The sequence below is a fragment of the Lissotriton vulgaris genome, chromosome 3_1, assembly GCF_964263255.1.
Source record: "Lissotriton vulgaris chromosome 3_1, aLisVul1.2, whole genome shotgun sequence".
NCBI classification, from domain to species: domain Eukaryota; kingdom Metazoa; phylum Chordata; class Amphibia; order Caudata; family Salamandridae; genus Lissotriton; species Lissotriton vulgaris.
Genome location: NC_141689.1, coordinates 878,482,329 through 878,494,433, shown reverse-complemented (window position 1 = coordinate 878,494,433; position 12,105 = coordinate 878,482,329). Strand labels below are relative to the sequence as shown.

Here is a 12,105-nt window from a genome sequence, read left to right as displayed (position 1 = left end):
GTCACCGAGCACGAGTACACATCTCTGATAGTGGGGTACTGGGTATAGGCAGCTGGGGTCCCCTGGGATAGCCAAGCCGAGGGTTTACACCCACCTGTACAGAGATCACGTCACTGAGCACGAGTACACGTCTCTGATAGAGGGGTGCTGGGTATAGGCACCTGAGGATCACCTGGGATAGCCAGGATGAGGGTTTATACCCACCATCTGGACACGGCTCACATGCCGGCGCATCATGTACACCTGGGATAGTACAGCGCTGCATGGTCGTCGGTTCATCGACATGTCAAAATAAAAGCGTTGGTTGTGTCATTAAACATGCTGACATACAATTAGCGTTTGTGTGCTTGTGAGAGGGAGCATGCACACGTGTGTGCTTATGGATTACAAGGGGACTCCTACCCCACTTATCTGCTGACATATCTAGCAGTTCTACATCAGTGATCTGTGAGTCAGCCAAATCCTTCTGCAGCTTCAAATGTTTCTTCACCACCAAGAGGTCTAATACACCTTCTTGTATATCAACCTTTTCCTCTGCACACCATCTGGCTGGGAGAGTTCTTATAATTGAATGCTTTACACCCTTAGATTCAACATACTTATAGCATATTTATTATTAAAGAAACACATACAAGAAAAATATATCATCCATTTCGCAATTGATGACAGTCAACACGTGGTTTCCTTCTTCTGGGGTGCAGACCTGAGACTTCTTCAAGGCTGTTGAATTAATGGATCAGGTCACTCATTTTGAGTTCTGTCAATATCTGCATATCTTTAGGTCTCTTTGTTTGAGGTCATGGTAACGCATCTGATATCCAAGAAGATTAAATAACAAGCATTTGCAATGCAATAGGTCTCACATTTATGAAAGTTTAAGCTATTGGCATTGTGAATGACTATGCGTTTTATTTATGTTTCAAAAACCAAAACATAAATAAAAGGCATTGTCATTTACGATGCCAATAGCTTGAACTTTCATAAATGTGAGACCCGTTGCATTGCAAATGCTTGTTTTGTTTTCAAATTAACTACAAATCCCAATCAGTACAAAAGCTGAATCATCTAGTCTATGCAGTAATGGAAGTGGTGAAACAGTCCCCTTCAGTAACCAGATATCTAGATGAATAGATATGTGAATTCTTTGTCTTTAAATATGCACTGCCGAAACCTCCGGACATTTTGTTTTCTTTTTCCAACATTGGCCAGTGTTGATCTAGGTACTGTAATATTCAGCTTTTCGGGCCAACCTCAATTGCCCTGGAAGCAGAGTCAGACCTCGTATGTACCTTATTGGTATCCTTTGAGTTTGACATGGTAAATACTGTAATGCCTGGTGTATTGTTTTTCCTCCTCAAGATTTTTCGAAACCACTTTATCATATTTCTGTGACAATACTTCCCACTGCAAGTTTTTTGTTTGAGGCATTACAGGCTTAGTTGTTTTAGGGACCATTAAGATCACTTTCGGTACCGAACAAATGGGGATAACCATTTTGACCCAAAAAATAGTTTTACTTGGTCCACTTCTAAACATTCTACTTATGAGGCATAACTGTTTGGCTCAAAATAAGTATCCGGATACCTGTGTGCCTCAGAATAAGTATCCAGATTCCTGTGATCACCTACTTGTATTATTCCAGGGTCTGACCTTGCTGCCATGTGGCATTAAGGCCACAGCTTCCCCTATATGTCTTTAATATTTATGGACTCAAAAACCAAGTGTCACAATCCAATGAATCTTAAGAGCAATTCTAATTAAATAAGCAGATGCCACTTCGGAATAATTAAAATTCAGAAAAGAGGGGAAGAGAGGAAGTGAGACAGGTGGTCATCAAAATGACAACTTTAACAAATTAAAGCCATTAGAGAAACTAGACAACGGCAAAATACTAGAAGAAATGGGCAATGCCACAGGAAAAAAGAGGGGGTTCGAAGGTTGTGTCAAAGTAGAGTAAAAATGTTTCTCTCACATTCCTAATGCCTCCCACAGCAGACATAGATAGAACACATCAAAAGTAGTATTTAGGAAATGCGCAACACTGAAAGTGGCTTAGAGATGAACAAGAGTGTCATCTTGTCTTGGATATCTACTTTGTTTACAAAATGGGTAATAAAACATGCTTAAATAGCTATAGCAGTAATCCTTGTTGTACTGTCCATCTACGTTTTCATTAAACTGAGCCTATGCATCATCGGATGTGCTTGCAAAAATAAATGCATTGGCAATGCTAACCCACTTGATGTTGCCAATGATGGCAATTTTGAAGAAAATATAAATGTAACAATTTTGAATTTGAAACTAAAATGAATAGGCTGTATGCTATGGAGTTGTTGATAGTTTTCCCCTGGGGCTGGTAAAATGGGGGCCTCATGGCACAATTATTTTACATATACATACAGCCTCTTGCAATAACACTGATCCACTTTTACACCTAGTTAAAGCATTACTAAAGCATTTGCATCATTGCACACTGACACACATTTTAAACGCATTAGCATTTTGAAATTTAGTGTTGTACACTGCACATTTAGCTTCACAGTTCAAGTAAGTGCAGCCTCCTTTTAAAATTTGCATAGGCAAGTGAGAACTGCAGATTTAGTGAAGTCGGCCTTTCTACCATAGCCCTCTGCATCTACTTAAAGGCCTTCTCAAATTCTTCCCATGAGAAAAACCAGGCACCTGCACGTTAGTGTGTACCTTGAGCTATAATTTGAGCATGTGTTCTTTCCTCTGCTTATTGTATTGAAAGGAATGTATAAAGGTAGTATAAAATGAGTAGAATTTTAGCATATGTGCGCCAACAGATTAGAAGGTTAAATGCTGGTCCGCTGACATTGCCAATCACACATAGAACAAATTTGAGGTGTGCTAGCTATTTTGCATTAAACATGTGTTAGACTTCTAGGAGCTTTTGGGAGTGTCTGATTTTTTCACAATTAAATGCAGATTTTTTAACTGTATCTGGGGTCAAGATTCGTATATGCAATGTTAACTATACTGCATGCTTTGGTGTTTATAGTTGATGTGCCCTGTAATGGACATTATTGTCTTTTAGTGTTTCATGACATATTAACCCTCATGTACTTCGTGATAAAGAACTATGGCACACTTATCATGAGACAACCAGAGTATAAACATATGGCCCCCACCACCCGGACAAGACCGGGAACTCTGAACAATCCCAAGATAAATCCTCCTACCACACACCGGTTTCTCCATAACTGTGGCAGCACTACAATATTATACCCATGTGACGTGGATTTCCTATATAAATCTTTTCAATCGATATACCGCTTCACTGTTGTGTCATTCATTTCTCTCAGAACCCTATACTTCTTTCTTTTACCCGCCCGATCCGATTTAGATAGCTATGCGTCCTAGTAGCTTTTTACCCCTTATTTAACCTTTAGATACAACTGATACCATATTCTAATAGTAAAGGTTAGCCTTGTGTGATTTAGTTCTACGCTCAAGGGACATTTGCTTTCCCGGTCTTGATTCACCCTGTAACATGAATTTATCGATGAAGAAATGTTTGCAAAGAAATACAGGTATTTCATAACTTACTGCTGTTCTTCAGGCTTTCTTGAACGAGTAAAAGAACATCTGGTTGAGTCATCTATTAAACAAAAGAACAAAAAAAGTGCTCAAGTTAATGAAAATCTAATTGAAGGTCTCATAAAAATTATATATTGCATTTACTATCAAGAAACATCATTTTCAAAATAAACACAAAACATCAATATTAAGCTGCAAACAAGCAGATCACTAAAACATGCAATATTGATAGGAGCTGTGTTTTGCTATTCTGGTTGTTATAAGTGATAATATGTCAACTATTTATTCATTTATTCCAAAGTTTTATATAGCACTGGCCAGACCCGAGGGTATTGGTGCGCTTTACAACAGTTGTTCTGCAAAGGATCACAAAATACAAAAATAGTTTAAAAAAAAAAAAAGGAGAGTTTTAGCGGATTGTGTAACCAATGGGCAATGAGGACTTGGAATGCCTTCAAAGAGTGGCATAGTCTTGGGCATAGCTCCTCTTCCAAGGAGTAGTGTTATCAGCGCTTTTGCTGCTCCTGTCCCTTCCCTAGGCAACGATCTAGGAAAAGTCTTTTGAGCTGACCTTTGAATTTTCAAAAAGATCGGATAGTTCTGATGTGGGGGGGGACTAATAGAGTTCCAGATTTTGTGCACGTGACCCGCGAAGGACCGTGCCGCAGTTTTTGGTTTGAGAGCCTTCAGCGGGATGAGTAGTAGTGTGTTCGAGCTCCTGAGGATCCTGGTCTGGCTGGCTTTTTTGAGTTTGGAGGCCAGGTACTCAGGTTTGCCTGTGTGAAGGGCTTTATTCATGAGGCAGGCTGTTCTGAAACTAGCACGCATTTCAACTGGTAACCATTTTAGTTTTCGGAGTGCGGGTGAGATGAGGCCGAATTTCTTCACTCCTGTGACCATTCTGGTTGCTGCGTTGAGAGTTATTTTGAGGGGAGCGAGGTGAGACTTTGATGTACCTGTGAGGGCTACTATTCCATAGTCTAATCTAGAGAGCACCAGTGCTTGAGTGGCTTGTTTGAGGTCATTGGGCGAGATGAAAGGTTTTATTTTGTTCAGTAGCTTCAGGTTAAGGAAGGCGCTCTTGGCGGAGTTTTTAATATGTTTGGTCATGTCCAGGTTCGGGTCTAGAGTGATACCTAGAGATTTTACAGAGTCCGCCAGGGTGAGGTTGCTGTTGAGCGCATCGATCGCTTTTAGCCATTCCCTAAAATGGGGGTTCTCTTCTTTGTTAGAATTGAGGAGTATTACAGTTTTGTCCTGATTGAGTTTTAGGTGATTACTTGAAAGCCAGTGTTGGACTTCTCGGAGTGTGTCATTGAGTCTCTGGATGTCTTCAATAGAGGTGGTTTCGAGGTAGATCTGCGTTTCGTCAGCATATAGATGGAAGGGGATGTTGGCTTTTTTGAGAAGGTTTGTGAGGGGTTCCATGTAAATGTTGAAAAGTTGTGGGGAGAGCACTGAGCCTTGGGGGACTCCCCTGCTGACAGGGTGTAGATCGGACGCAAAGTTTTTGATTTATATTCTTTGGGTGCGGTTATGGAGAAAGGAAGAGAACCAGTGTAGGACCACCTCTTCAAGACCTGCCCATTCTTAAAGTACCTTAATGAGCAGTTTGTGGTCGACCGTGTCAAAAGCTGCCAATAGGTCTAAGAGAATGAGAAGGCAGCATTTGTCCGCATCAAGTGATTTGTGGATATCATTAATGACCTTGAGAATCACAGTTTCAGTGTTGCAGTCGTTTTTTAAACCCAATTGGTGGGAATCGAGGAGGTTGATGCTATCGAAGTGCTGAGTTAGTTGAAGGTATTGCAAACAAAACAGGTGATGGACCGAATGTGGATCAATGTCACACATTCACCCCAGTCAAAAGATCTGGGCCCAAATCCATGGTTTTTTGCACTCCACACCACCCTGGGTTAGACAATGGCGATATGCAAATCAGCTCTGGAGTCAAGCTAGCCGGACTGATGAGAGGTGTTACCTCGAAACCGGTCCGGTCCTCGGATGCTTGATTCCGTTCTGGGAAGGACATGGCTTTTGTAGTTCGGACTGGACTGTTCCCATGGGGCACAGGGTCAGAGCTGATTTGCATATCGCCATTGTCTAACCCAGGGTGGTGTGGAGTGCAAAAAAACGATGGATTTGGGCCCAGATCTTTTGACTGGGATGAATGTGTGACATTGATCCACATTCGGTCCATCACCTGTTTTGTTTGCAAATACCGCCATGGGTGCGCTGGGGATGCTCAGACGTGGGTCCCAGGCACTCCACACCACTGGAGTCAAGCTAGCTGGGCTGATGAGGTGTTACCTCGAAACCGGTCCGGTCCTCGGATGCTTGATTCCGTTCTGGGAAGGACATGGCTTTTGTAGTTCGGACTGGACTGTCCCATGGGGCACAGGGTCAGAGCTGATTTGCATATCGCCATTGTCTAACCCAGGGTGGTGTGGAGTGCAAAAAAACGATGGATTTGGGCCCAGATCTTTTGACTGGGATGAATGTGTGACATTGATCCACATTCGGTCCATCACCTGTTTTGTTTGCGAGTTAGTTGAAGGAGCACACATTTTTCCAGAGTTTTGGATAGGAGAGGTAAATTAGAAGCTGGTCTGAAATTATTCAGGTCTTTTGAGCAATGGCGTGACTTGACCGACTTGAGGCAATCAGGAACAACTCCGGTTCTCAGGGAGCCGTTTATGATCTTGCACCAGTGCGGAGCGAGGGAGAATTTCAGCTTTTTGGTCAGTTGTGAGGGTAGAGGATCTAGTGCGTGGGAGGAGTGATTGGATTTGGTGATTAGTTTGATTATCTCTGCTTCATGTATCGGGGTGAAAGATTTGTAGGGGGCTTGGATGCATTGTCAATTGTTTCAGGCAAGATGCTCTTGCGGGAGGGGATGATGTTGAAGTCCATTGAGAGCTCAATCTTGTTGATCTTTTCCTCAAAGAAGTTGTCGAAGTTGTCGCAGAGCTCTTTGGAAGCCTTCATTGAGGAGGTAGTGGGCTTGGAGGTTTGCTGCCTGATGATGTTGAAGTGCTCCCTGGGCCTGTTTTTGGCATTGTCTAGCGCGGTGCAGAAGTCTCTCTGTGGCTCTTAGTTGTCTCCTTTCTGAGTTGATGTCAGTGTTAAACCATGATCTTGATGGAATATTCCTGTTTTTTTTTTATTTCAGAGGGGCTATTTGATCAAGAATGGACAACATATTCGAGTTGTTGTGCGAGGTGAGTTCAGTTGTGGTGAAGAGATCAGAGGCGATGGGGAGGATCAAGCATATCCTAGGTCGGCTGGGTAATCTGGGTTACATTTCTAGACCATTTGGGGGGGTCTTGCGAGGGGGGCTGGAAAATAACCTTTTGGTTGAAGTGGAATAGGATGTTGTGATGGTCGGACCAGTCCACGGGGAGGATGTGGTTGATCGTAACTGCGTCACGATGAGCGATAATGGCATCTAAGGTTGCTCCTTTATTGTGCGTTTCTACCGAACAGAGTTGGGAAAGATTATTGTCCTGGAGGAGACTGTTTAGGGTTTGAATTAGTGAGTTGTTCGCATCATTTCACCTTTGGATGAGCTCTCCGAGAATTAGGTTGTTGGAATCACCGAGTGAGCAGTGAGCAATCAGGTCGGAGAGGTGTTCCCGGAATGCGGAGGTGTTGCCTGGGGGATGGTATAGAAGGTGGCAGAGTATTGCTCTATTGTCATTTGTCTTGATGTTGGCAGTAAGACATTCAATGGTGCTGTAGTGGAAGGTGTTCACTTCCATAATGGCAATGTTCTTCTTTTGAATGATTGCTATACCTCCACCCCTTTGATCTTTTCTGTCCTTGTTGATGATATTAGTATGTATTACTATTATATTATTGTTATATTATTGATAGCTTTTCCTGGTTTGATTTGGCAATTAATATGGGCTTTGTACAGCTTCCTCTATGGAACTTTTAAATCCTGGCAGGCAGCAACATAATACCTGGGTTGGGGATGCAGATTGATGGCAACGACCCCCCTGCGGGCCAGCAACCACCTAGACAAAGTAGGTAGGCTGAAGGAGAGTTTCAAACTTCACGAATGCCTGGTTCCTCTAGACATCATCAAGTTTTAATTAAATCCTGGTAGGCAAAAACAAAATACCTGGGTTTTGGATGCAGATTGATGGCAATGACCCCCTTGTGGGCCAGCGACGATCTACACAAAGTGGGAAGGCTGAAGGACTTTGGTAAGTGGGAACTGCTGGGCCTTGAAAAACTTGGTGATGTCTAGAGGAGCCAGGCATTCGTGAAGTTTGAGACCTTCCAACAAGAGTACACACTGGGTCCATGGGAATGGCTGCAATTCCTGCCACTAGGCCATGCCCTCCGGGGTCACATTTACGAGGACGAAGATCAGGCAGAGGCCTCCACACTGAAGGATAGACTCCTGACAGACTCCTTGGAGGAGAAGGCAAGATCATTAATGTATAAAAAGTTGGGAAACAACACACCAGACCCTCTGAAACCGCTGAGGGCCACGTGGGCGGGAGATATCAGTCCAATAGAGACTGAATACTGGATAGAGGTCCTGCACGGACGGAGGAAGGTGGCGATTAACTCCCGTTTCCGTCTAATCCAGTTGAAGGTTTTCCACCGCACACATTGTTCTAGGAGGCTACTGCATCCGTTGGGTAGGGTGGAAACATCAGAGTGTTACAAGGGTTGTGGCCAGGACGGGACATTTTTCCATCTTATATGGGAAAGCCTAGAGACACATATATATTGGGGTAAAATTAGTAGAATTATGGCGCAGGTGACGGGTGTGGAGGTCCCCTGGGAGCCAAAATGGTTTCCGTTAGTGGTTCCTGGGGAAGAAGCATGGCCCAGATACACTAAGATTTGGCTGCCATTGGCGGCAGTGGTGGCAAACGCAATATAGCCAGGTGTTTGGGAGCCCAGGCTTTACCAGAGGTTGAAGATTTGCAGACTGATCTAGATTGGTGTTGGTTGGCAGAACATACTATTTACCAAAGCAGAGGGTGCCTGCAAAAATTGGAAAAGATCTGGGGGCAATGGCAAGCTTACCGAGGGCTGTGAGCGGAGTATTAGAGATTTTATGTAGGTCACTTATTGGTGTTGTATTCTTTCAGATGGATGAATGACAACTGTAAACACACTGGTCGGATTATATGCAAGACAATGGTATCACTGATGAACTGCTGTTGTGTTTGCAAAAAAAAAGATTTTTTTTAAAAACAATAAAACATTATAGAAATATTGTCAATCCATTTATTTTTGCATTTCCTATCAAGTAACATTATTTTCAAAGTAAAAACAACATCAATATTAAGCTGCAAACAAACAGATCACTAAAGCATGCAATATTGATAGGAGCTGTGTTTTGCTATTCTGGTTGTTGTAAGTGATCATATGTCAACTATTATTGATAGCTTGTCCTTGTTTGATTTGGCAATTAATAAAGGGTGCCTCTACATAAGTACTCACGCTTTTCACAGCCTCCTCCACGGAACTCTTTATGGATGGTAGCTATAAATATTTGGCACATTTTGTCTATCTTTTGTTGCAAATCTGTCAGATAAGCAGTTTTCTAAGCTCATAAGTGACATCTCATGTTAGCATATGATTCCACCTTATCTATCATTCATTTAAATCCAGATTCCCTACTTATCAATAGGATTCTCTGGTTGAATAAACTAGTGAATTCCAAACTGTAAATAAATATTACAACTTTAGATTTAGGTTTTCAGTGTACCTATAACACAACACCCCCTCGAACCATCATTAACTCATGCACCTCAGTGGCAGCCAGGATTTAGCCATTTACGTTCAAAGGAAGATCATCAAAATTAGAACTACTGCCTTCAATCTCCTGACAGTCCCTTATCCCCTGTCATACTTTTTTCCCCTCTCTCTCTTTCTTTCTTTCCCTCTGCTGGTCCACTCATTCAAATACAAGTACATTTCTACAAAATTCCCATCCTGAAAACAGAAATCCTTGTATATTTGTATAATGATATTTTTTTGATCTCTTATACAATAAACCCCTTAGCACTACCCTCTAGCGATCTAATATCTAAAGGTTCAATATGTTCCTCAGCACCTTGGTCTACCCACAACTGTCCAATCTATCAAAGGCCTGCCTAGTCCCTCTTCCTCATATACTATACCTCGCAGCTAGCCATTTGTCAAAACAATCCAAGGTTGTGAAAAATTGTGAAAGATGGTCTGATCCTTCACCCCAGGTATTGTGCCTGAGCTGAGGCTTTGGTGGCCACTGTATGGCATTGGCTGGTACAGCCTCCCTATCTACCCTTTGGTGAATATGAAGGTCACAGCAGGGGGTGCCGACGTGATAAGTGCCTTACTCTGGATAATTTGGGACCATGTAGATAGCAGCAGTGTGTGAGCTTACTCTCTTCATTTCCTACTGGGCAGTGCTGTATACTGGGCCCAGAGGTTCGACTGCTAGGGTGGCAGTAGTGTTTCAGTTCATGCCTTCTTTGTACTGTGACTATGCTGCAGTTTGAAAGCAGTGTGGAATGGTAGGGAAGTGTCTCTTCTCCCCTTGTTTTGCTATGTGGTGTATATTGGGACTCGATGTTTTGTTCATCCTTTCCTTAGCAAGCAAGGCAGGCGCCAGGAAGCACTTCTCAAAGTGGCACCATTTATATCCAAGGTGCCTTCTCATGACCATGGGGACACAGGCATAAGGGTTACAAACATGATAGGTCTGACTTCCCTCAATGCCAGGCTCTTGTTCTTTCTGCTGCTACCAAAGCTTTGTCTCATTCACCTTTGTATTGTTTATCTCTGTGAGCCCTGACTGAGCGAACTGTCAATACTGTTTTTAGGACAAGGTTTCCAGTTCCTGCTCCTCCACGAAGTGAGGTGCCTCTCTTCCCTAGAATGAATGCCCTTGATGTCCCTGACATGTTCCTGATGCAAACTCGAGAGACACGGCCATCTTCTTCACCTGCCTGGAGACTGAGGATACTCCTGACATTGAATCTACAGAAAAGCATGTTAAATATAAGGTGTTGGCAGAAATTGTGAATATACTTGTTGCACAAAAAAAATCCTGGATTTATCTTCGTTTTCTATCTCTGGTGCTGGTCTTTTTAACATTGTTGAACACTATCTGCCTGCTATGGCTCCTAGTCTTCCTCCGCAACAGTAGATCCACCAAGTTCTGCTGCGAGACAGAAGAAACGTCTGGTTCAAGCGCTATGCTCTTCAGGACTATGGTATAGATGTTCTTTAAGTTTTGTAGGTAGACTCCCTCCTTTCTTGTTTTGCGGGACTAACCGGCTGGCAGGGTCCCTCACCTCTGTACAGCATAGATTACAGCTTCAGGGAGACATGGTGACCGCTGTCTTCATAGTTCCATCTGAAGCCTCTGGTCGGACATGTTTTTCACCATGGCATCCTGGTCGGCTTCGATCTGGAGGTGCTGATTCCAGTTTTCTGGCTTAACCGCAGCTCTCCAGTGGTGAATCCCTCCAAGTGGAATATCCAATGGTGTGGCTCTGTTTAACCTAACTCCAGTGACCATTACAGCTTTACAGCTGGTGGGCAACCTTAAGCAAGGCCTCTTCTTACGTACTCTGGTCTCTAGGAAAGCCCAGTTGATGCTGGAACCAGAGGGAGCACCTGACTATTTTCTAAGCTCTGTGGGCATTTGCACCTTTGCCTCTTGGTACGAATAAGGGTGCAATGAATTATGTGAATTGGCAGCCAGAAAGCGCTCTCCCACTCTGCCATTGATTGCCGGATCTGCTCCATACCTAATCTCATCTCATTTCATTGTCAGTCAGCTACATCCTAGCAGTGGATTAAGTGTGGGTGGAGCCTTCATGTGCTTCCTTGATTTTTCTTGGTTATAGATCTGTTCCCGGAGATTTGCAGGAGCTCTGGCAACTTCTTTCTGAGCTCCTTCGATGCCAGTCATTACATTTATTTTGAGAGAACAGGTAATCCTAGGGAGTTTGGGTTAGGTGCTCTAGTCTCTCATTGTCCTTTCCTGCTTGCCTTGCCTCACTTTCTACTACTGGAGAAGGTTCTTCTAAGGAATTACTGTGAAAAGGCCCAGAAACAGCTGCTGGCCCCTTTCTGAAAGAGGAAGTCTTTGTCCCCCCTATTTCCAAAGTGCTATAACTTCCCCCTTCCCCACTCAACAGTTAGGAATCTGAGTGGTTATGCACGTGGGTCGGTGTCTTCTTCCAAAGGTGGCACCGCCTATTCTATGGTTTTGTACACATTCCACCCTTTCCTCCAATAAAGGCTGCTGGGTTTCCTTTGTCGGAAAATGTTACTTCCCATGATTTGGCTCCCCACACTTGTGACCACTTATATGTGGATTTGGTAAAAGCAGATTTCCAGTTTTGGATAGCCTTTTCTGCCCTCCTCTGTTGACAGACTTTGGGACTCAGCAGCTTTTATCTGGCACCTCCCAGGGTTCCCTTTGCCGTTCCAGCTTGAGAGCTTTCACTTGTCCTTCAGGCATTGCAGCATGCTCCTATCTAACCTCCGGTGGATTTCCACTCAAAACTGTATTGGCCA

At 43.3% G+C, this 12,105-nt stretch overlaps 1 protein-coding gene across 1 annotated transcript in view; it reads right to left on the bottom strand.

Annotated features, from left to right (window-relative positions):
• The window catches only part of TUT7 (terminal uridylyl transferase 7), a 1,558,036-nt gene that overhangs the window by 1,248,818 nt on the left and 297,113 nt on the right, over positions 1-12,105 (bottom strand). The window contains exon 6 of the mRNA XM_086961199.1: positions 3,571-3,622. Within this exon, the coding sequence (XP_086817325.1) occupies positions 3,571-3,622 (52 nt within the window). The remainder of the gene's footprint in view (positions 1-3,570; positions 3,623-12,105) is intronic.